Below are 23,848 nucleotides of genomic sequence, written 5' to 3'. Positions count from 1 at the left end.
ACTTGATCAAAGTCTGTAAGAATATACAAAGGGAGAAGCTGTCTTATACTAGAGAGCTCTTTAATCTAACAAAGGCATAACAAGGGCAAATGGCTGAAAGTTGAAGATAAATAAGTTCAAACTGGAATAGGGTGCATGCTTTTAACACTGAACGTAATTAATTAGCCCTTGAAGGTAGAGTTTCCATTACATGAAGTATTTAAAACAAGATTGTTTGTCTTTCTAAATGCTGTATATGCTTAATGTCAGCCATAAGTTATTGTAAATCACTGAGTAAAATTCTAAATTCTTAGCCTCCTTGCAAAGACTGCCAATTATGATGATAAATATTATGAAACTAGTATGCATTAAAGTGAAGAGGAGTACTGGTATATACTGAATAAGTATTAAACCTAATATTTTAGGTTGGAGATGGAAAAAAATATTTCTTTTAAGGTTCCTCATCTCTGCATACTTTTTATTACAAAGGTTAAGAAGAGGTGTACAAGGTTGTTGTCTAAATTGCCTTGCTGTTGGTTGAGTGTCAGAATATGTGTTAGGTCTTAATGGAATCTGACCTGGCTTTTCTGCAGCCATGAAAAGAATTCTGAGTTTTCCTTCTGGCAATCAGAATACAATGTCTGCTAGCTGATTCCTAGAAACTTAAGGTGTTTTGTAATATCATGATACAGCTGTTGCAACCTTGCTGTTTTTAAATTACTTTTTTTGTTTGTGAAATACTACATGTAGGTAGACTGCCTTTAGAACTCTGTACTACTGCATTACAACATATCAGGGATTTACTTTGTAGTAGCTATTTTCTCAGGGTAATAAGAACTCCTCTGAGTCTTTATTGCCTGAAAGTGTTTATGGAAAGAAACACAGATAGGTCTGATTTAGGCTTAGGGCTTGATCCTGCTCTTATTCCAGTCAATGGAAAACTTCCTAGACGTTTTAATGATGTCAAGTCAAGCGCTTATTTGGAGAAGTTTCCTTTGCAAAGACTCCAGTATTTCTTCTGAGTGCCTGGCATAAATATATGTAAACTTACTAACTACATTTTTAAATGGCTGGTAAATTACTTGAAATTCCTAGTCTCTTCATCTTTTCCTCATTTTGGCTGGCTCTTGATCAAACAAACAGTGATGGCATTTTAATTTATCTGGATAAATCGGTGAAAAGCTATTCACTAGCATTTGAACAGCTCTAAGCTTGGCCATTTCATGGCTGTAGTTGTCATAACAGGATGAGATATGAGCTGAATCTGGTTGGATTTTTTTCTGCATGGATGTACCCGGATATGTTAGAATAATTACTTGGCAGTAGCATAGACTGTATGTATGCAGGGAGGTGGGGGAATGCAGAATTGCATATCAAGTCTTGATCAAAAATGCCAAGAGATTTATAACAGCTATAGTGCTCTCAAAGTGAAATGTGTTTCAAGCGATACACTCCTATTAATTTGCTGCTTCTAACACCTGTCACTGTAACCAGCAAAATCCCCTTTTTCCTTCTAAAATTCACACCATTCCAAATTTTGTCTTTTCTTCTGTTTTGGAGCATGAGAGAAGAAGCTGAAAATGAATATGTGGAACTAATATACTCATTTCATTTATATTATTGAACAGTTTACATTCCAGAAACACACATTTAGGTAAATATTTAGTGTAATTTTTCAAATCTCTAGAAAGAAAAGAGCATTTGAAAAGACAAAAATATTTCAGTAACTACAGACATCTGAAAGGGGAAGGAACTACTAAAAGGCATCTTGCCATCTTTCTTCTCAGCTATTTTCCATCTGAACTATTTTTATCCCAGCTCACAGAAGGGGATTTATATTCATCTCTGGTGCATTTCTGCTTTACCATTTCTGAGTTTATAACAGCATATAGGACGGAAAATTAAATCATCTAAAATCCATTTTGTTTCAACAGTGCCTGTCCCCAATAGCACTAGAATCAAATAAATATACTGTGCCCAGTTTAAAAGAAGCTAAGAGTAGCATATTGCACAGAAAGCTGACAATCCTAGGTTTCTCCATGAATCAAGATATTCTGAGACTTGAATTGTTAGGTCCTAAACCTATCAGAAATAACAGACTCGGTTTTAATGAAAAAATTGAGAGTTGTAAAATTATGTCACAGATAGAATACAACAATGCACTTCATTCCCCATATTCCATTTTCAAATATTGTTATGAACTAGGTGAAACTTTGTTGTAGGTTGAGATAAAACCCTATTGAGATTAATAGGTGTGAACTCACCCTTCAATTAATGTTACTATAAGGATATACCCTCAGCTAAGACAAAAGGTATGTATGAACCTGCTCAGGAACTTTTTAGCTGAATATAGTTTTGGGTAGGTGGTGGGGGGAAGAGAGACAGAACACTCAGAAACTAAGAACAGAGAAAGAGGGAGAGATGAGAAATTACAGTGTGACCCTGGAAAAAGCAAGAGAGAGCGCATTTGGGGTTTGTGTTGCCTAAAGAGGTTTGGGGATCTATAAGCTAAGAAATTTTTCCTTTTGTTTTTGGTTCCTTATGTAGTCAGAGGACAAGACTTTTTACATTCCTTGTAAATAATCAAGATTGCATTAAAGAAAATACCAGATTATTACGGCTTTCTACTCCCAACTGGAACATCCCCACTGCCCTGAAATTTGACTAGCTGCTCTGGCTGAAAAGAGGCAAGGCTATGAGAGAGAGAGAGAGAGAGAGAGAGAGAGGGTACGTCTACACTACGGGACTATTCCGAATTTGCATAAACCGGTTTTGTAAAACAGATTTTATAAAATCGAGTGCGCGCGGCCACACTAAACACATTAAATCGGTGGTGTGCGTCCATGGTCCGAGGCTAGCGTCGATTTCTGGAGCGTTGCACTGTGGGTAGCTATTCCCTAGCTATCCCATAGTTCCCGCAGCCTCCCCCGCCCCTTGGAACTTCCGGGTTGAGATCCCAGTGCCTGATGGGGCAAAAATCATTGTCGCGGGTGGTTCTGGGTAAATGTCGTCAGTCACTCCTTCGTCTGGGAAAGCAACGGCAGACAAGCATTTCGCGCCTTTTTTCCCTGGATTGCCCTGGCAGATGCCATAGCATGGCAATCATGGAGCTTGTTTTGCCGTTTGTGACTCTCACCGTATGTGTACTAGATGCCGCTCACAGAGGTGATTCAGCAGCGCTACACAGAAGCATGCTTTTGCTTTTGCATGACAGCAGAGATGGTTACTAGCCATATTGCACCATCCAAACCCTTCCATAAATTGGAACTGAGGATGATCATGGCTACCAGTCCTTTTGTACCATTTGCTGCTAGTGCCCCTGGTCAATCAGCCAGGGGCGCAAAAGCCAAGAGTGGTTACTAGCCATATTGTACCTTCCATCGTTTTGTACCATTGGCTGCTGTCATAAGTGCCCCTGGCCGATCAGCCAGGGGCGCAAAAGCAAAAATTGGGAATGACTCCCTGAGTCAATCCCTCCTTTTTGGTATCTAAAAATAGAATCTGTGCTGCCTAATATAGGCAAGTGTGCTAGAGAACCACCTGCTCTGTGTCAGAGCCCGCAGAAATTATCTGTATGCTATTCACAGGGGGTGCTCCTGTAACAACCCCACCTGTTGATTCCGTTCTTCCCCCAGCCTTTCTTGGCTACCGTAGCATTGTCCCCCCACTTGTGTGATGAATTAATAAAGAATGCAGGAATAAGACACAGTGACTTGTTAGTGAGAAATGAGTGGAAGGCAGCCTCCAGCTGCTATGATAGTCCAGACAGGACATTAAGCAGTGTGTAGGAGAGAAGCCCAGCATCCCACTGCTAGTCCAGGGGCAACTGAATCTTTTCTTTACACATGAAGGGTGGGGGCTGATGGAGCTCAGCCCCCTGTTGCTATGATGAGGATGGTTACCAGCCATATTGCACCATCCATCCACCAGAAAAAATTAGGGCCAATAGGCTGATGACGAGGATGGTTACCAGTCCTTTTGTACCATCAGCTGAGGCTGATGATGAGGATAGATTTCCATCATTTTGCACGATCAGCTTATGCTGATGATGAGGATGGATTTCCATCTTTTTGTACCATCAGCCGCCCATGACGGGGGGGGGGAGCAAGGATGTTGGTGTTGAGTGCTGCACTATCGCGTCTATCTGCAGCATTCAGTAAAGATAGGGTGACATGTAAAAGAGTCAGAGGATTGTTTTACCTTTCGCTTCTGGGGGTGGGTGTGGGGTGGGTGAGTAGATTGCCAAGCTATGCCCTGACCCGCGGGCAATGTGTTTGACCCTAGAAGCATTTGGAGCTCAGCCAAGAATGCAAATAATTTTAGGAGGCTGCAGGAACTGTGGGATAGCTTCAGTCCTCCAGTCCATGCGCATCCATTTGATTCTTTGGCTTTCCGTTACGCTTGTCACGCTGCAGTGCGCTGAGTCCCTGCTATGGCGTCTGTCTGGAGATTTTTAAAAAAGGATTCTAACGGAGCGCTGATAGAACGGATAGAACGGATTTGCCTGCCCTTACAGCGATCACATCCGCATGGTCCATGCGGGAGCTCTTTTTTTTATTTTGATTTCGGACTGCATCGCCACCCGTGCTGATCGAAGCTCCACGCTGGGCAAACAGGAAATATTCAAAAGTTCGCGGGGCTTTTCCTGTTTACCTGACCACTGCATCCAAGTTCAGATTGCGGTCCAGAGCGGTCACTGGTGCACTGTGGGATAGCTCCCGGAGGCCAATACCGTCGATCAGCGTCCACACTAACCCTAATCCGATATGTTAATACCGATACTAGCGTTACTCCTCTCGTTAGGGAGGAGTACAGAAACCGGTTTAAAGAGCCATTAAAATCGATATAAGGTGCCTGCTAGTGTGGACGGTTTCGGCGTTAAATCGGTTTTACGCTCCTAAAACCGATTTAAACGCCTAGTGTAGACCAGGCCAGACTGACTTCAACTTCAGAGCAGTGGATATTATCCTGCTTGAAGACCATGGCCCTGATTCTCCACTAGGTCTAAGTGTATCTCAGCCATAGTGGAGAAGGACTGTGCAGGGAATGTTTCAGCTCCCTGATTCTGGGATGCCCAACCTTCACATCATTTATTGCACAGAAGGGGTCCTGCTGCATCTCAGGGCTGCTCTACACTGAAAATTTACATTGGCATAGCTGCATCTCTCGGAGGTGTGAAAAATTCATATTCCTGAGAAACATAGCTATGCCAGCCTAACCCCTGGTGCATATAGTGCTAAGTCAGTGGAAGAATTCTTCCATTGACCTAGCTACCCCCTCTCGGAGAGGGGGATTAACTACAGCCCCAGGAGAACCCCTCTTATCATTGTAGTGAGTGTGCCACTGTAGCATTTTAACTGTAGACATAGCCTTAGTTCCTTGTGTTGCTGGCATAAGATCCCTGCCCCCTTCTCCCTCTTTCACCAAGGTTGGGGAGGGTGGCTGGTAAAGTGAGCTGTCTGACAAAGATTTCCCCTACATGAGGGGAATCCTCCATTGGGAATCTCTAGCTAGTTTAAGGCCACTTTGCACTGAACAAATGGTCTTTGCAGGCCAGAGAATCTGGCCCCATTTCTTGAAGTGCTCTCCTGAACCCTTATTCGCATGAATAATCCTTGAAAGCAGTCCCAGGTGAATATGTATGTGTACTGGCAATTCATGTGAGTAATAGCAACAGTTAGCTCCTGTATAGAAGTTTCAGGATCAGGCCCTGAATTATTACAGTAAAAGAAAGCAAAGTGACCTTATAAATGTAAGCATTGTGTTCACACATGTGTGGTTAAGGTGGAAGTGCAAATAACATTACTCATCATGGTATAATTATGAAACAAGGATTATGAAATTATAATGTGTCTACAAATCCATCAGTAATGTAAAGCTACATTACCCACCCACAAAAATAAGTGATTAATCTCTGAACATTTCCATAGAGCCAAAGTAGCAACTGCTTGCTAATTTATGATTAACCATTAATCTTTTTCTCTCTCTTTAATTGCAATTTGATTTTCTTATCTTCATTTTCACTACATATTTTATCAGCAGCAATTCAGATTTCTCTGACTGGAAAGACTGTAAGACTAGATTGTGCGACCTTTCCTCACATTGCTCAGCACTTACACAAATGAGTATATAAGACTTCTTGCGTGAGTACGTGTTCATCAATAAAAGTAAGAGTTGTACAAACTGGCCTATAGTTATCACAGGGGCCTAAAGTTGGTGCCTTTTGAAAGGTTTATTGGTGAGCATAAATCATTTAAAATCATAGCATGGTATTTAGTTATGAATGGTCGGAATGCTTAATACCATTGCTAGAAAGGTAGAGAAGGTTTGTAGTGGTCTGCAAATGTTTCATGTAGGTTTAAGGGGTGGGTTTTTCTTTTGTTTTGAGGGAGATCATTGGGAAGAGAGTAGGATTGTCTGGGGTCTGAGTTGTAGAAATGAGCTCCCCTGGAAAGGAGAGTATCTCCAAACATTTGTATAACCTGTTGTTATAAATACAAACCTTTGCTTTGTGATTAATTCTCTAGTTTTTTTCAGGGTCCAATTATATAGTTTTAAAGAAGAAAACATAATAGCTGGAATAGTTGGTGCAGTATAAAAATGAGGAAAAATAGATTAATCCACAAAGTAATTAGATTCAGGTATTTTAAAATGGTTAAATGATTGCCAATTTCACTCAGCCATACCTGAATCCAGAGAGAGAGACAGAGGCCCATTTCGCAGAGCTGATGGCGAAAATTTGGGATACGCTAGGAGTAATAGTCCTTCTTTTGTGTTAATGCACAATCTCTAGTATGAGACCGGGGAGGGGGCAGCGGCTATTGCTGCATATCTACCTACATATTTAAGCATTGTATGTGTTGTCTTAAGCAGGTATATGAGAATATTAATAGAATCTGATCCTCCATTTTTTTTAACTCAGTAGGAGCTTTGCCATTGGCTCCAGTGGGTTCATATAGCAAATACACTCGGCAGAAAGGGGACACTGTGGATACATCTGCACTGCAATAAAGAGCCCAGATTAGTTGACTCCGGCTCACAGGGCTCAGGCTGGGAGCTACAAATTGCTGTGCAGACATTCGGGGTCAGGATGGAGCCTGGGCTCTGAGACCTTCCCCCTCTCAGGGTTTCAGAGCCAAGACTCCAGCCTGAGCCTGAATGTCTACACTGCAATTTTTGGCCATGCAGCCTATATCCCATGAGCCTTGGTCATCTGAACCAGGCCAGCTTTAGCCTTGACTCAAGTCGTTTATTGCAGTGTAGAAGTAACCCTGTGATCTACCTAAATCATGACTGCTGCCATGTGACCTTGCTGGGTTCTACTCCATTTGTGAATTTAAGCAAAGACATAATATGAGAATATACTAGGGGCCAAATTAATTCCTGACTTCAGTGGAGTTACACTAGAGATGAATCTGATCCAAAAACTTGCCAGAAAAGTAGCAGATAATTATGTATGTCTTCAGCAACTGAAGTTAAAAATAATAATGGGAAAGCTGAATTTCTTTTAACTAAAGAATCCAAACTTTTCTTCTAAGATTGCATTTCCACTCAAGTTATGAATCAGCAATAATGTATTAACATTTCAATAATGAATAATAATCAGTGATGATTAGATTTGCATCTGTTATTTTTTTAATATCGTTTTCCAGGAAAAGACTGTTATCAATGAGCCCCAGTCTTGCTGAGGGATGTGTGAGAGCTTAACAAATACCCACCACTACAATTTTTTGTGTTCAAATATACAGAGCATTAGGCATGATAGTTGCACGCCAACCGCAGAATTGAATATTTGGGTCCCTACTTTGAGAAAGCACTTAAGCATCCCTATTCAGGGTAGCACATAAGCACATTATGAGTGTTGTCCTGAAGAAGTATGCTTTCCTGAATTGGTGCCTAAAATAATAAGAGGCAAACAATTTTGACATAGCATTGACAATACAAGATAGAAAAAATGACCCTTTCAATATGTATCAAGGGTAACATTTTATTTTAATATAGCTCTGCATGTGAGGAACAAGCATTCCTTGGAGAAGATGCCATAGCTTCCTCTTCAGCATATATTTTCAAAGTGGCATGGGGATTTAGCCACACAATTCCACTAACACAAGTGGATCAAAAGTTACAATGGGACTTGACTGTATAATTTGAGTTGGATTCATGAACACTGTATTTGACTTGTTATCGCGTTGATACACGTGTGGCTGGGGGAAAGAGGGGTTAAGAAATTGAAAATATGAATTGTATAGTTACTATTACTTCCTGCATTTCCAGTCAAGGACTTCATGATGGAAGCTCCCCAAAGCTGGCAAGTATGTAAAGAGTCTATTCTTATTTAAATAAGCTCATTTACTATTTATTTCCACTCCCACCCAAGTGACTCATGAATTTCTTTTCAAATTTCAAAAAACTCATTCATAAAACATGGACAAAAATATCCTTTTCATGCAGTCAATAAATGCCAACTCCCTTTGGTGGATCTAGGTCTTTATATTTGACTGCCTGCTGAACGTTGGGCAATGTTCCAGAGAAGAGTGCAGTGTTCTTCCATATTTTAGGGACTGCTAATTAAAATGAAACAGAACACAGCACATTGAAAAATAGTGGCAATGGGGGAAAGAGACATTTTCAAAAACTGTGTTCATTTTTCAACAAATTGTGGGATTTTTATTGAAAGGTTTGTTTTTATGGGAAAACATTTGGCAAGCTGCTCACTTGTTTTCAAGGGGATAGTCAAAGCAAAAGCAATTTAATCTGCGAGAAAAGCATGGGATTTGCAAAGTGACATATAACATCTTGCAGATACACTGACAATGTGTAGTACCATCATAAAAGTGAGATTCATTGTCTGTACTCCAGCCCACAGCACTACCTTGTTACAAATGTACGCAACACTCAGGGCTTGATTCAGATATCTGGTATGGTGATAGGCAATGGCAAGTTTGGGGGGTAATTTGGATGTAATTTACTTGTCCTATTTTAATTATGTGTGAGTATGTTTAACATAACTGTATGTCTTACTCCCTTCTTCCCTACAGCTCCATCTGCTTGCGTGTTTATCAGTTTTTAGACTGTGAGCTCCTCAGGGCAGTGATCATCCTTTCCAAACAGCAGGAACATACCTAGTACATTGTAGCCAGGACTAGAAACATCATAATGATGACACAAAAGATATGTAAACATACCTAAGACTGAAGCAGGGTTTGACTAGGTCAGTACTTGGATGGGAAATTTCCAAGGAAAAACAAATAATTGGATCTCTTCTTAGCGATCTGTAGGAAGTACAGTATTGGTGTTTTAGTAAGTTGCACTCTCAGTACTGCAGAATGATGCATGCTGTTGATCAGTGGTGAGTGCTGTGTTGCTAGAAGCACCATCCTTCAGGTGAAGTGTAAAATCATAGTCCTAGCCATTTGCAGCCATTAGTGGTATTCTAGCCCAGAATAGTGGTGCTAATCTTAGTGTCCCATCTGTATTCCAAATCACCCATGTTGTACTCAAACTACTATAATTCTCCCTGTATTTACAGTTTTTACCTTCCTGTCCGAAGATATCACATAGAAATGTTGTGCAATGTTAAGCCACTGTTGTATTTCACCCCCAAAGATGGCTGCAGTGGATGATTTCTTTGTACAGTTTGTGTATACAGGTGTTGAGTTTCTAAAGTGCTTTGGGATCCTTTGGATTAAAGGCACTGTACAAATACAAAACTGTAATCTTCTATAAACTTCATGAAGTGTTTTTGACGTTGAAAGATTCATACCCACCCATGTGCAATCAGTATTGAGCTCTCATTGTATGACATACAGAATAGATAAGTTGTTTTGTTAACTGTAGCCAGAAGTGCCATTTAGCTGCTGGTACCTCCTATTTCAGGGAGCCAGAGAGACAACCAGAAGCATTGGTTGCAGTCTCATATCTAACTGCTTAACAATTGTGTGGTCCTTTATAAAGAACTTTGATTCAGGAAACAGGCTATGTTGCCTTTGAAAAATGTCATAGAGCTGGCTGATTTTTTCCATATTTTTAATGCTGAACAGGCATTAGCCATATTAGCATTAACCTATGTTAGTCATCCTGTCAGAGAGGTTACACAGAAGTAACTACTGGTGGGGAACCAATAGTCTCATGACAAAGAAACCAGCTACTGTATGCTTCCTCTGCTTGGCAGAAAGCCCAGAGCTGTGTGTTGATAATGGCATTGTATGGCCAGAAATCTGCAAGGTTTTGGTAGCTTCACTTGCAGATTCTTGTCGTCTCATTTGGATGATATACACGATAGCAACACTTATCCTGCATTGATAGTGTGATGCTGTTACAAAACTGACCTTTTAAACTGCAGATATTTTTGACTAAGTTTTCCTCTTCTGTGTTGTTTTTGGTAGAAGGGGAACTTATGGCTCATTGTGTTTAACATATAAATTACATTTTGTGCTAGCTAGACCCTGCAAGGTACCATAGATTTCAAGTACTTGGTTCCAATATTTGGTTAGGCAGCATCACCTGTGTGTCTTTTGATGCATCTATACTGTGGGGGGAAAACCATGGCATCAAGTCTCAGAGCTGACTCGGGTTCCTGGGAGCTCAAGCTGCAGGGCTAAATATTGCAGTGTAGAGATTTTGGCTCTGGTTGGAGCCCACGCTCTGAGACCCACCTCCCCCTTCCTTACCCACCCCACCCCCCCACCCCCGACATGCTTGCTGACTTCTCAAGGAGTTTTCAAAAACAGTTCAAATTGTAGTTTCATAAGGCTATTATCATAGAAGAATCATAAAAGATTAGGGTTGGAAGAGATTCTACAACCTTCCTTGGTAACCCATTCCAGTGCTTCACCACCCTCCTAGTGAAATAGTGTTTCCTAATATTCAGCCTAGACCTCCTGCACTGCAACTTGAGACCATTGCTCCTTGTTCTGTCATCGGCCACAACTGAGAACAGCCGAGCTCCATCCTCTTTGTAACCCCACCTTCAGGTAGTTGAAGGCTGCTATCAAATCCCTCCCTCACTCTTCTCTTCTGCAATCTAAATAAGCCCAGTTCACTTAGCCTCTCCTCATAAATCATGTGCTCCAGCCCCCTGATAATTTTTGTTGCCCTCTGCTGGACTCTCTCCAATTTGTCCACATCTTTTCTGTAGTGAGGGGCCAAAACTGGACACAATAATCCAGATGTGGCCTCACCAGTGCCGAATAAAGGGGAATGATCACTTCACTCGATCTGCTGGCAATGCCCCTACTAATGCATCCCAATATGCTGTTAGCCTTCTTGGCAACTAGGGCACACTGTTGACTCATATCCAGCTTCTCATCCACTGTAATCCCCAGGTCCTTTTCTGCAGAACTGCCGCTTAGCCAGTCAGTCTCCATCCTGTAGCAGTGCATGAGATTCTTCCGTCCTAAGTGCAGGACTCTGCACTTGTCCTTCTTGAAACTCATCAGATTTCTTTTTGACTGATCCTCTAATTTGTCTAGGTCACTCTGGACCTTATCCCTACCCTCCAGCATATCTACCCCCACCAGCTTAGTGTCATCCGTGAACATGCTGAGGGTGCAATCCATCTCATCATCCAGATAATTCATGAAGATTTTGAACAAAACCGGCCCCAGGACCGACCCCTGGGACACTCCACTTGATACCGGCTGCCGACTAGACATTGAGCCATTGATCAATACCCATTGAGCCTGACAATCTAGCCAGCTTTCTATCCACCTTGTAGTCCATTCATCCAATCCATACTTCTTTAACTTGCTGGCAAGAATACGGTGGGAGACCATATCAAAAGCTTCGCTAAAGTCAAGGAATAACAAGTCCACTGCTTTTCCCATATCCACAGAGCCAGTTATCTCATCATAGAAGGCAATCAGGTTAGTCAGGCATGACTTGCTCTTGATGAATCCATGTTGACTGTTCCTGATCACCTTCCTCTCCTCCAAGAGCTTTAAAATGGATTCTTTGAGGACCTGTTCCATGACTTTCCACGTACTAAGGTGAGATTAACTGTTCTGTAGTCCTCCGGATTCTCCTTCTTGCTTTTTTTATAGATGGGCACTATATTAGCCTTTTTCCAATCATCTGGGACCTCCCCGGATCACCACAAGTTTTCAAAGATAATGGCCAATGACTCTGTGGAAGGAAAAGGCCAAGGTAGAGACCGTCAAATCGTGGAAGTCAATGAATGGCTACGCAAGTGGTGTTGGAGAGAAGGCTTTGGATCCTTTGACCCTGGGATGGTGTTCCAAACAGGAGGAGTGCTAGGTAGAGCCAGGCTCCACCTAACAAAGAGAGGGAAGAGCATCTTCACAAGCAGGCCAGCTAACGTAGTGAGGAGGGCTTTAAACTAGGTTCACCAAGGGAAGGAGACCAAAGGCCTGAGGTAAGTGGGGAAGTGGGATACTGGGAGGAAACACAAGCAGGAGAGCACAAGAGGGGAGGACTCCTGCCTCATACTGAGAAAGCAGGATGATCAGTGGGTTATCTTAAGTGCCTATACAGAAATGCAAGAAGCCTGGTAAACAAGCAGGGAGAACTGGAAGTCCGAGCACAGTCAAGGAATTATGGTGTGATTGGAATAACAGAGACTTGGTGGGATAACTCACATGACTGGAGTACTGTCATGGATGGATATAAACTGTTCAGGAAGGACAGGCAGGGCAGAAAAGGTGGGGGAGTTGCATTGTATGTAAGAGAGCAGTATGACTCCTCAGAGCACCAGTATGAAACTGCTGAAAAACCTAAGAGTCTCTGGATTAAGTTTAGAAGTGTGAGCAACAAGGGTGATGTCGTGGTGGGAGTCTGCTTTAGACCACCAAACCAGGGGATGACGTGGACGAGGCTTTCTTCCAGCAACTAACAGAAGTTACTAGATCACAGGCCCTGGTTCTCATGGCAGACTTGAATCACCCCGATATCTTCTGGGAGAGCAATACAGCAGTGCACAGACAATCCAGGAAGTTTTTGGAAAGTGTAGGGGACAATTTCCTGGTGCAAGTGCTGGAGGAACCAACTAGGGGCAGAGCTCTTCTTGACCTGCTGCTCACAGACGGGGAAGAATTAGTAGGGGAAGCAAAAGTGGATGGGAACCTGGGAGGCAGTGACCATGAGATGGATGAGTTCAGGATCCTGACACAGGAAGAAAGGAGAGCAGCAGAATACAGACCCTGGACTTCAGAAAAGCAGACTTTGACTCCCTCAGGAAACTGATGGGCAGGATCCTCAGGGAGAATAATGAGGGGGAAAAGAGTCCAGGAGAACTGTCTCTATTTTAAAGAATCTTTATTGAGGTTGCAGGAACAAACCATCCTGATGTATAGAAAGAATACTAAATATGGCAGGCGACCAGCGTGGCTTAACAGTGAAATCCTTGCTGATCTTAAACACAAAAAAGAAGTTTACAAGAAGTGAAAGCTTGGACGAATGACCAGGGAGGACTATAAAAATGTTGCTCAGGCAAGCAGGAGTGAAATCAGGAAAGCCAAATCACACTTGGAGTTGCAACTAGCAAGAGATGTTAAGAGTGACAAGAAGGGTTTTTTCAGGTATGTTAGCAGCAAGAAGAAGGTCAAGGAAAGTCTGGGCCCCTTACTGAATGAGGGAGGCAACCTAGTGACAGAGGATGTGGAAAAAGCTAATGTACTCAATGCTTTTTTTCCTCTGTCTTCACAAACAAGGTCAGCTCCCAGACTACAGTGCTGGGCAGCTCAGCATGGGGAGGATGTGACCAGCCCTCTGTGGAGAAAGATGTGGTTTAGGACCATTTAGAAAAGCTGAATGAGCACAAATCCATGGGGCCAGATGCACTGCATCCGAGGGTACTAAAGGAGTTGGCAGATGGGATTGCAGAGCCATTGGCCATTATCTTTGAAAACTCATGGCAATCGGGGGAGGTCCCTGAAAAAAGGCTAATGTAGTGTCCATCTTTAAAAAAGGGAAGGAGGAAGATCGGGAAACTACAGGCCAGTCAGACTTACCTCAGTCCCTGGAAAAATCATGGAGTCAAGGAATCAATTCTGACGCACTTAGAGAAGACGAAAGTGATCAGGAACAGTCAGCATGGATTCACTAAGGGCGAGTCATGCCTGACTAACCTAATTGCCTTCTACAGCGAGGTAACTAGCTGTGCAGATGAGGGGAAAGCAGTGGATATGTTATTCTTTGACTTTAGCAAAGCTTTTGATACAGTCTCCCACAGTATTCTTTCAGGTACGTTAAAGAAGTATGTGCTGGATGAATGGACTACAAGGTGGATAGAAAACTGGCTAGATTGTCAGGCTTAACGGGTAGTAATCAATGGCTCCTTGTCTAGTTGGCAGCCATATCAAGTGGAGTGCCCCAGGGGTCGGTCCTGGGGCCTGTTTTGTTCAATATCTTCATTAATGATCTGGAGGATGGCATTGACTACACCCTCCGCAAGTTTGCAGATGATACTAAACTGGGAGGAGTGGTAGACACGCTGGAGGTAGGGATAGCATACAGAGGGACCTAGACAAATTAGAGGATTGGGCCAAAATAAATCTGATGAGGTTCAACAAGGACAAGTGCAGAGTCCTGCACTTACGACGGAAGAATCCCATGCACTGCTATAGGCTGGGAACTGACTGGCTAAACGGCAGTTCTGAAGAAAAGGGCCTTGGGGTTGCAGTGAACGAGAAGCTGGATATGAGTAGACAGTGTGCCCTTGTTGCCAAGAAGGCTAACAGCATTTTGGGCTGTATAAGTAGGGACATTGCCAGCAGATCGAGGGACGTGATCATTCCCCTCTATTCGATATTGGTGAGGCCTCATCTGGAGTACTGTGTCCAGTTTTGAGCCCCATACTACAAGAAGGATGTGGAAAAATTGGAAAGAGTCCAGCAGATGGCAGCAAAAATTATTAAGGGACTGAGCTTGGAGCTTATAAGGAGAGGTTGAGGGAATTGGGATAGTTTAGTCTGCAGAAGAGAAGAATGAGGGGGGATTTGATAGCTGCTTTCAACTACCTGATGGGGGTTCCAAAGAGGATGAATCTAGACTGTTCTCAGTGGTAGCAGATGACAGAACAAGGAGTAATAGTCTCATGTTGCAGTGGGGGAGGTTTAGGTTGGATATTAGAAAAACTTTTTCTCTAGGAGGGTGGTGAAGCACTGGAATGGGTTGCCTAGGGAGGTGGTGGAATCTCCTTCCTTAGAGATTTTTAAGGTCAGGCTTGACAAAGTCCTGGGTGGGATGATTTAGTTGGGGATTGGTCCTGCTTTGAGCAGGGGGTTGGACTAGATGACCTCCTGAGGTCCCTTCCAACTCTGATATTCTGTGATTTGGCCATCACATCAGCCAACTCCCTCAGCATCTGGGATGCTTTGCATTCGGCCCCATGGACTTGTGCATGTCCAGCTTTTCTAAATAGTCCTTAATCTGTTCTTTCAGCACTGAAGGCTGCTCACCTCCTCCCCATACTGTGCTGCCCAGTTCAGCAGTCTTGGAGCTGATCTTGTCTGGAGACTGAGGCAAAAAAAGCATTTAATATTTCAGCTTTTTCCACATCACCTGTCACTAGGTTGCCTCCTCCATTCAGTAAGGGTCCCACACTTTCCCTGACCACCTTCTTGTTGCTAACACACCTGTAGAAACTGTTCTTGTTACCCTTCACATCCCTTGCTAGATGCAACTCCAATTGTGCTTTGGCCTTCCTGATTACACCCTTGCATTCTCAAGGAATATTTTTATACTCCTCTCTAGTCATCTGTCCAAGTTTCCACATCTTTTAAGCTTCCTTTTTGCGTTTAAGCTCATAGAAGATTTCTCTGTTAAGCCAAGCTGGTCGCCTGCCATATTTGCTGTTCTTTCTGCACATCGGGATGGTTTGTTCGGGCACCTTCAATAAGGCTTCTTTAAAATACAGCCAGCTCTCCATTCATAATGAAAATAACTTGCTCACATTGAGGAGTAATTTACATCTTGAGTAGTTTCATTGATTTCGTTGGGACTATTTGTGTAATACTGCTAAGTATGTGTATATGTATGACAGAGGGCCCTTAGTTTGGTATTTTGTTTTTTTTTTTTAACAAGGAACTTGTTACAATTCTTTAAATCTTTCTTCTGTAAATATATGTACCCTGCCTTTTTTTTTATTAAAGGGGAAATAGTAAATGAAAGAAATATGAAGGCATGAGAAAACTGAAGGGAATTGATAATTCAAAGTGCAATCACAATTATATCAATTTCCATCATACTGAGGCTTCCAAGCTGAAGGTCCGTTAAATCTATGTCAAGTTAATTTTTTTTATTGGGCTTCTCTTTGAAGTATGTTGTAGCTGATTATAAACATTTTATAAGTAAAGGAAACCAAATTTGGAGAGAGGATGTGTTCATCAGCCTATAGATGTAAATGTGATAGTTATATAAGTAGTTCCAATACAAAAAAGACAAATCATTAAAATAATTCCTTTAAACAAAACAGAATTAGAGCTAACTTCCCCTCACTCCACAGCTAAAATATCTCAGACCTGGTCTATGCTTAAAATTTAGGTTAACCTAGTTACCCCTCTGAGATGTACTTAGGCTGATCTATGTCCCAGCATAGACACCATTGGGTCAGTGGAAGAATTCTTACATCGACTTAGCTTCTGCTTCTCAATGGGGTGGATTAACTACAGAGGCAAAGAATAAATCCTCCTTTCAATATAGAAAGTGTCTACACTGTGGTGCTACAATGTCACAGCTTCAGTCTGTAGAGTCTGTAGCATAGTCAAGCCCATAGTTGTGGGTTTATGTACTCTAGAAGTAGACAAGTTATCACTAATAATGTATCTTGCTTAACTTGGTCTTTTAAATAGCTAACTTTTAAAATAATACAATGCCCTATGGAGTTCAGATCTTAAAGGGCCCTTAGTTTGGAAAAACTTTTCTTTTTCTCTCCTGGTTTTTTATTTGTAAAATTATTTGGATTAATTATATATCAATAGATCATTGAATAAGATTTTTTTTCATTTTTGTTTTGAGTTGCTGTGTGTGTAACAAGTTAATAGAAATTTTAATAAAAATACAACATTAATAATTGAACTCAGAGGGATATATTGGAAAATCAGCATAAGTAGGCATAAATCAATGTAATTCACATGCAGAAGAATGAGGTTGTAGCAGGAAAAGCAACTATTAGAAGGGTGAAATATAAAATAAATTGTGTGCAGGGAGGAAGGGTGTAGATATGCCTATCTTAGGCCATTCTGCATCCTCCTTATGCCTTGGTCACTTTTCCTGCTACACATTCACACTTCAGCCCTTTCAACGTGTAGAAAAAACACCTTCTTACACTTATTTTATCTTATCAACTTGTTTGTCTAGATAAGAATAAGAGGTCATGGTTAGGTCAAGTATCAGAGGGGTAGCCGTGTTAGTCTGGTTCTGTAGAAGCAGCAAAGAATCCTGTGGCACCTTATAGACTAACAGACGTTTTGCAGCATGAGCTTTCGTGGGTGAATACCCACTTCTTCAGATGCAAGCCACTGCTTGCATCCGAAGAAGTGGGTATTCACCCACGAAAGCTCATGCTGCAAAACGTCTGTTAGTCTATAAGGTGCCACAGGATTCTTTGATGGTTAGGTCAATAACACATACTAGCTAATCACAACATTTCCTCAGCCTCTTCTTAATCTAGAAAAATCCAATGTGACCATCTATGTCACTTTCCATTGGGCCCAATATTTCTGAGCCAATTTTAGAGGCAAATAATTACAAGTGCAATTTTGCACATATAGAAATAAAGACCAGTATCTAAATATCTGAACTTATTCAGTTATGCCCCAGGTCAGCAAAGCACTGAAACACGTTCTCAAGTCAAGTTGGGATTTAAGCACATGGTTAAAGTTAAGAATATGCTTAAGTGGTTTGCCTGAACTACTGTCTTCAGTTAAGGTCTGATCTTTCTTCCGTTAAATATAATGGCAAAATTACCATTGTCTTCAATAGTGCAGGATCAAGTCCTTATGCCCCAGGGAATCTAAAGGCAATTTAGGGTGCTGATGCTTTTCAATGAATATTTTTTAATGCTGCATGAACATATACATAAGATTAACTGGAAAAAAGATTACAAAGACTACAGAGTTCAAAGGTTTGTCCTTAGTTTGTACATGTGCAAACTTTATATGGACTATTATCTACTTATTTATTAAGTAAATTAGACTTAATTTACTAAGTCTTGCTTTTTGCAAAAAGGTCACCTATGAGAATTCTCATATGCTTTGTCAATATAAATTTCTACATACCTAGGACATCCATTAAAATGATTATTGGGCTTTTCTATGATGTTAGATTGGTTAGGTATGTTTTTTGTCGTGAGAAATGCTAAATTGACTAAAATGGATGTGGTAAGAGCTGAGTTCACCTCAGAGTTTGACACAAAAAAGAATAAAGTTTACAAATTGAGAGTCAATAATCTAGATTTCCCATTTAATTCAGTCCTGAACAATTAAAATGGTCAGTTCTATTTTCCTGTCCTAACTGAAGTTTGTAACTTATTCCCAGTAACCAACATTAGAACTCCATATAACTGAATGGAATAGGAGAGACACAATTAAATTGGCTGACCAGAGGTTTGGCTAAAAGGTGGAATTTTTCACTATAATCAATGTAATTTGGAAGGCCCAAATATGTCTACAAGGATTTAAGAACAAAATGGCTTATACTATTGCTAGTTTTCAAACAATGACTTTTAGTCAGTTACCAAGGGATGTCTGGAACATGTTGGCAGGAGAACAGAATCTTCTTTTTTCCAGGTTGTATATTAAATCAGTATTAACAAACTGGAAATAGAAATGCTTATTTGAATTATGTGCCCATACTTCCATTCACCCTATTTCTCTTTTCTGTTTGGTCAGTGAATTGGCCTGAATTTTATTTGTAGAGTAGTGAAATGGAGGGGGTTGGGGGAGGGAGTTATAAGTTCAGTCCAGTGAACAATGAAAAAAACATTTCAATTCTGCAAATAAAAGTAGAAAATGAAATCTGTAGCTGTTTTGATGTAGAGATATTAATACATGTAAAGCAAATAAAGCATCTTCCTGAGTGCATGAACATAGCATGGCATTAGCTGATAGTATATTGTCTTGAACCTCTGAAGTTTTGAAAGGATATACTAAAAGTATTTTTCAGAGGGTTTTTTTTTCTTTCCTGATTTCCATAGTTTATTGTAATATTTCCACAGGGATGCTTGAAACTGAATGTTTTTTTTAATCAAACTTTTTTTTTTCTCCCTTCCACATACTCAATTGATATTTCTCAAGATATCAAGTTGCTAGCGCTGAATTTATTTTCTGGATGAGGGGGGGATGGGGTATTTATTTAAAGAATATTTCACATATAAAATATTATATGGACTATTTTTATCAGTAAATAAATGAAACAGGTAAGATAGTTACATATAATTTACTGCACATGAAATAATATATATGCCAATATTCACTCTGCATATCTATATTCACTAAGACCCTAATCCTGCAAAGACATATGCCTGTATTTTACTTAAAGTCTTACTGGCCTCATTTTTTTTTCTTTACATGCTTAACTTAAGTACATATGGAAGCTTTTGCAAGATCTGAGTGCAAGTGCCAAATTCTGCCCTCATCTCCACACCGTAAGCCAGATTCTCTCAACTAACAATAATATAAATCAGGAGTAACTCCAATGAGCTCAATGGAGTTTCACTGATGTCAGACTTGTGAAAGGGCGAGGTGAATAACATTCCTTGCGTATAATTTAGCGTGATTTTTGCTTTCAGGGCACTTAAATCAGTCTCCTTGCTTGCGTTTCAGAATAAACATTGTTTGAAATCAGTATGTTTTTCATGTTTGTTTCAGTGGGCCATTAAAGAACATTTCACTGTATGCTGGGGGGGAGGGAGAGAGGCATTAACTAACCACTTAAATATATCTGTTAAATTCAGTCCTGCTAACTCATAAGCATATGAATCTTATTGAAGTCATGTGAGGTATTATAATTAATTGAGTCAGAATCTAGCTTTTGATTGAGAGTCATGGACAATATTTAGGAGATCTATACCCTATTGTCAGTTAGTGACATTTAACCTTTCAAGTGTCTGAGAAAGTCTGAGTAATGTTAAGCTGTAAGCACTCTCAAGTTTCAGTCAGATATTGGTTATTCATGGAATAATGTTCACAGCTAATTCTGGTAAAGAAATTTCTAGGAGGTCATTTCAATAGTTTAATTGTCCAAAATAAGTTACAGATCATATACAGTAAAACCTCAGAGCTATGAACTCCAGAGTTATGAACTGACCAGTCAACCACATACCTCATTTGAAACTTGAAGTATGCAATCAGGCAGCAGCAGAGACACCCCCCACCCCCAAAAAAGGCAAATATAGTACAGTACTGTGTTAAATGAAAACTACTGAAAAAAATAAAGGGAAAATTTAAAAAAAGATTTGAAAAGGTAAGGAAATTTTTTTCTGGGCTTGTTTCATTTAAATTAAAGGCAGCATTTTTCTTCTACATAGTAAAGTTTCAAAGCTGTCTGAAGTCAATGTTCAGTTATAAACTTTTGAAAGAACCACAATTACATTTTGTTTAGAGTTACGAACATTTCAGAGTTACAAACAACCTCCATTCCTGAGGAGTTCGTAACTCTGAGATTCTACCATATGGTTTATATAGCAAAATGCACATACTCAGAGACAGAAGGCAAGGCTAATATTCCAAGGAAATTATCCTGCCCTTGTGCACAGACATCACATTACCCAAAGTGCACCTGAAAATGTCAGAATTTGTAACCTTAGAAGTGACTCACACTGTGTCAAAATGTACCAATATCATGTTAAACTTCCCTAAATGTCTCCTTAGTAAATACAGATATGAAACACTGTAACAGGTCAAAGATCTGCACAGAAACACCTCTCCACAACAGATTGTCATGATGTTTTGTATGTGAGGTCAACGTAGCAGCACTTTGAGAATGTATTGAGATGCATTGTAGGAGCTTCCTCAAATTGTTATTGTCTGGTTTGAAATAAAGTCAGTTGGAAGGTTATTGGTTTCTTTGTTTTGCGGTGATATAGATCAGTAGTTCTCAAAGCCAGTCCGCTGCTTGTTCAGGGAAAGCCCCTTGCGGGCCAGGCTGGTTTGTTTACCTGCCGTGTCCGTATGTTCGGCCGATCGTGGCTCCCACTGATCGTGGTTCGCCGCTCTAGGACAATGGGGGCTGCGGGAAGGGTGGCCATCGCATCCCATGCCGTTTCCCGCAGCCCCCATTGGCCTGGAGTGGGAGCCGCAATCAGCCGAACCTGCGGACACAGCAGGTAAACAAACCGGCCCTGCCCGCAAGGGGCTTTCCCTGAACAAGCGGCGGACCGGCTTTAGAACCTCTGATATAGATGACTTTTAAAAGCATTTAATGAAATTATTAAAATAATAATATTGTTATGCACAGTTCTTTCCGGTGATGTAAGCTTTATTTTTTTAAAAAGAAATTTACAATTCACTACAAAATATTAAGGGCCACATTGTGGCTGGCCCTGCTTCATAGAATCATAGAATCATAGAATTCAAGATCAGAAGGGACCATTATGATCATCTAGTCTGACCTCCTGCAAGATGCAGGCCACATAAGCCGATCCACCCACTCCTTAGCAAAGTGAAACCCCCCCCCCATGAGGAGAGGGAAAAAAAAAAAAGGGCCCAGCCAATCTTCTGGAGGAAATTCCTTCCCCCCCCCCAATATGGCAGCTGAGAGCTGAAGCCCCGAGCATGCAGACTCTCAAGACCAAGCAAAAAAAAAGGTTAAAATCATACCAGGCACATAATTGATTGATTGACTGAGCTAAGCCTATCCTCCTATCATATCATCCACTTAATCTTTTTTCTCTTTAAAGTTTAAGGTGGAAGAGGATGAAGCCTCTTCTCCTAATCCCCTTCCATTCATATACATGCTCCAGGCACATTGTATATGAAATCATGGCTCTGTTGAAGTCAGTGAGAGTTTTGCCATTGACTTCAGTGTGGCCAGAATTTCCCCCCTATGTGTCTAGTTGCTCTGTGTTGGTATCACCGGCAGCACTATTGCCTCCAGAGGTCTAAGGCTGAAACATACTGACCCAGCACAATAGGGCACAAATGTCACACGTATTTAAAGGGTCAGGAAACAGCTGCTAAAGTGAATGCTCCCTTGGGAGCCCTATGAGAAAATCTGACTGAGTTGGCCAAAATTTTCCTTGATGATCCTGCTTAACATGCAACTACTCAAATGCAAGTTGTGCCTGGAAGGCACAATAAAGGCCTTGCTATATAAAAAGAATTTAGATATTCATGATCAATATGTTCCTTCCTTTCATTTTGGGGCTCAGAACTAGAGCTGTGTGAATTACTGATTTTACAGTTCTCTGGCTAAACCAAAATGTGTTAAGGGGAAAAAACAGATAGTAGTTTGGAGTTGAATGAAACAGTTTCATTTTAAAGGGTTTTTCATCTTTTAAAAAACACAATGGAGGTAAAATTCAAAACAAAGTAATTTCAAATAAAAAAAATCAAAACATTTCATTTAAAAAAAATCAAAACTAAACATTTAGTTGAGGGGTTTTGTTTTTTGTTTGTTTGTTTTCTCAGTCTGAAACAATTCAGTGGAATCAACACAAACTTTCAAAATGTTTTCTGTTGACCTGAATCTACATTTTTCAGTTTTAAAAAATTGCCAGAATCTCCCTTATGGTCAATTATCAAATAATGGAGACCATAACTTTGGAGATTATTGTTTATATAAACATACCGTTTATGTTTCATTCACACAGGTTTACCGAGCAGAAATTGCACCCATTAAAGAAAATGTGAATCATGTCAATGACCTTGCTCACCAGTTCACCTCCTCTGATATGCAGCTTTCTCCATATAATCTCAACTGCCTGGAAGACCTGAACACAAGGTGGAAGCTTCTACAGGTAATATTGCCTTAATCATTTTTTAAGCTCTGCGTTTACGGGAACATGTTTTTTCTTGTGTTTTGTGTTTTGTACCAGTGGAAGAGCTATGAAAATATGTTGAGTGATAGAGAAAATTGTTGCTATGCAAATTACAGTGTGCATACCTTTTTTTAAAAAAAAAAGAAAGAAAGAAAAGAAAAGCTGATATTGTAAATGGTTTTCCTCATATATTTCTGACCACCCGAATCTCTCTTTCTCAAGAACATGATAAATTGAGCTAAGCCTATTAATTGTAGATAATTAGCATGTAGCCCATGTGTAATTAAAAGTATGCTTCTAGCTGGTTGCTTAAAATTCTCTCTTCAGGAACAGAATTTTTTTAAAAAAATTTCATCAATTATAAACACCAAAAGATGTGCATTTGTTGCAATTTACACTACCATGTATTTCATATGACAATTTTATTGTGGGTTAGGCATAGCCAGTCTTTACAGCTCTTTTGTACTGCATATGGAAGATTGACTTTAGAGAGTTTATTTTCACAACTCCAGTGCATTCTCTTTTCTGTTTAAATTACTTCCAAGGACATTAATTTTAAATACTTTCCTGTACAAGCAGCTTAGTGATCCTGTGCAGTACATCCATTAAAATCACACCTGTGGAATCAAATATAAAATTACAAAGCATTATATTCATTAGTCATTGGCAGAATTCAGTAATCCTATTAAAATAATCAAAAAAGTGGATTTTATGAGTTTGCTTTTAAAGCTGAAAAAGTATTACAATATTTTATCACATCAGGATGAATATCAAATTTAAATGAAAACAAAAATTGAAAAGATTATAGAACAGGTTTTACAGAGCTGTACATCCACTTAAGTTTAGTTATTCTTCATTATTTTCCAACAAAACCATCTAATATGTATATATTACAGATTTTCTTTTACTTTATGCAAGTGACCCCAACTTAGA

At 40.3% G+C, this 23,848-nt stretch overlaps 1 protein-coding gene across 28 annotated transcripts in view; it reads left to right on the top strand.

Annotated features, from left to right (window-relative positions):
* Positions 1-23,848, top strand: part of DMD (dystrophin) — a 2,035,724-nt gene that overhangs the window by 1,775,209 nt on the left and 236,667 nt on the right. For all 28 annotated transcript variants that reach the window (XM_039486264.1, XM_039486496.1, XM_039486317.1 and 25 more), the window contains one exon: positions 22,748-22,894. In XM_039486264.1, coding sequence (XP_039342198.1) covers positions 22,748-22,894 — 147 coding nt within the window. The remainder of the gene's footprint in view (positions 1-22,747; positions 22,895-23,848) is intronic.

This window comes from Mauremys reevesii, linkage group 1, assembly GCF_016161935.1.
Source record: "Mauremys reevesii isolate NIE-2019 linkage group 1, ASM1616193v1, whole genome shotgun sequence".
Taxonomy (NCBI): Eukaryota; Metazoa; Chordata; order Testudines; family Geoemydidae; genus Mauremys; species Mauremys reevesii.
The sequence above is the reverse complement of the archived record's forward strand: the minus strand, read 5'-3'. Positions and strand labels throughout refer to the sequence as shown.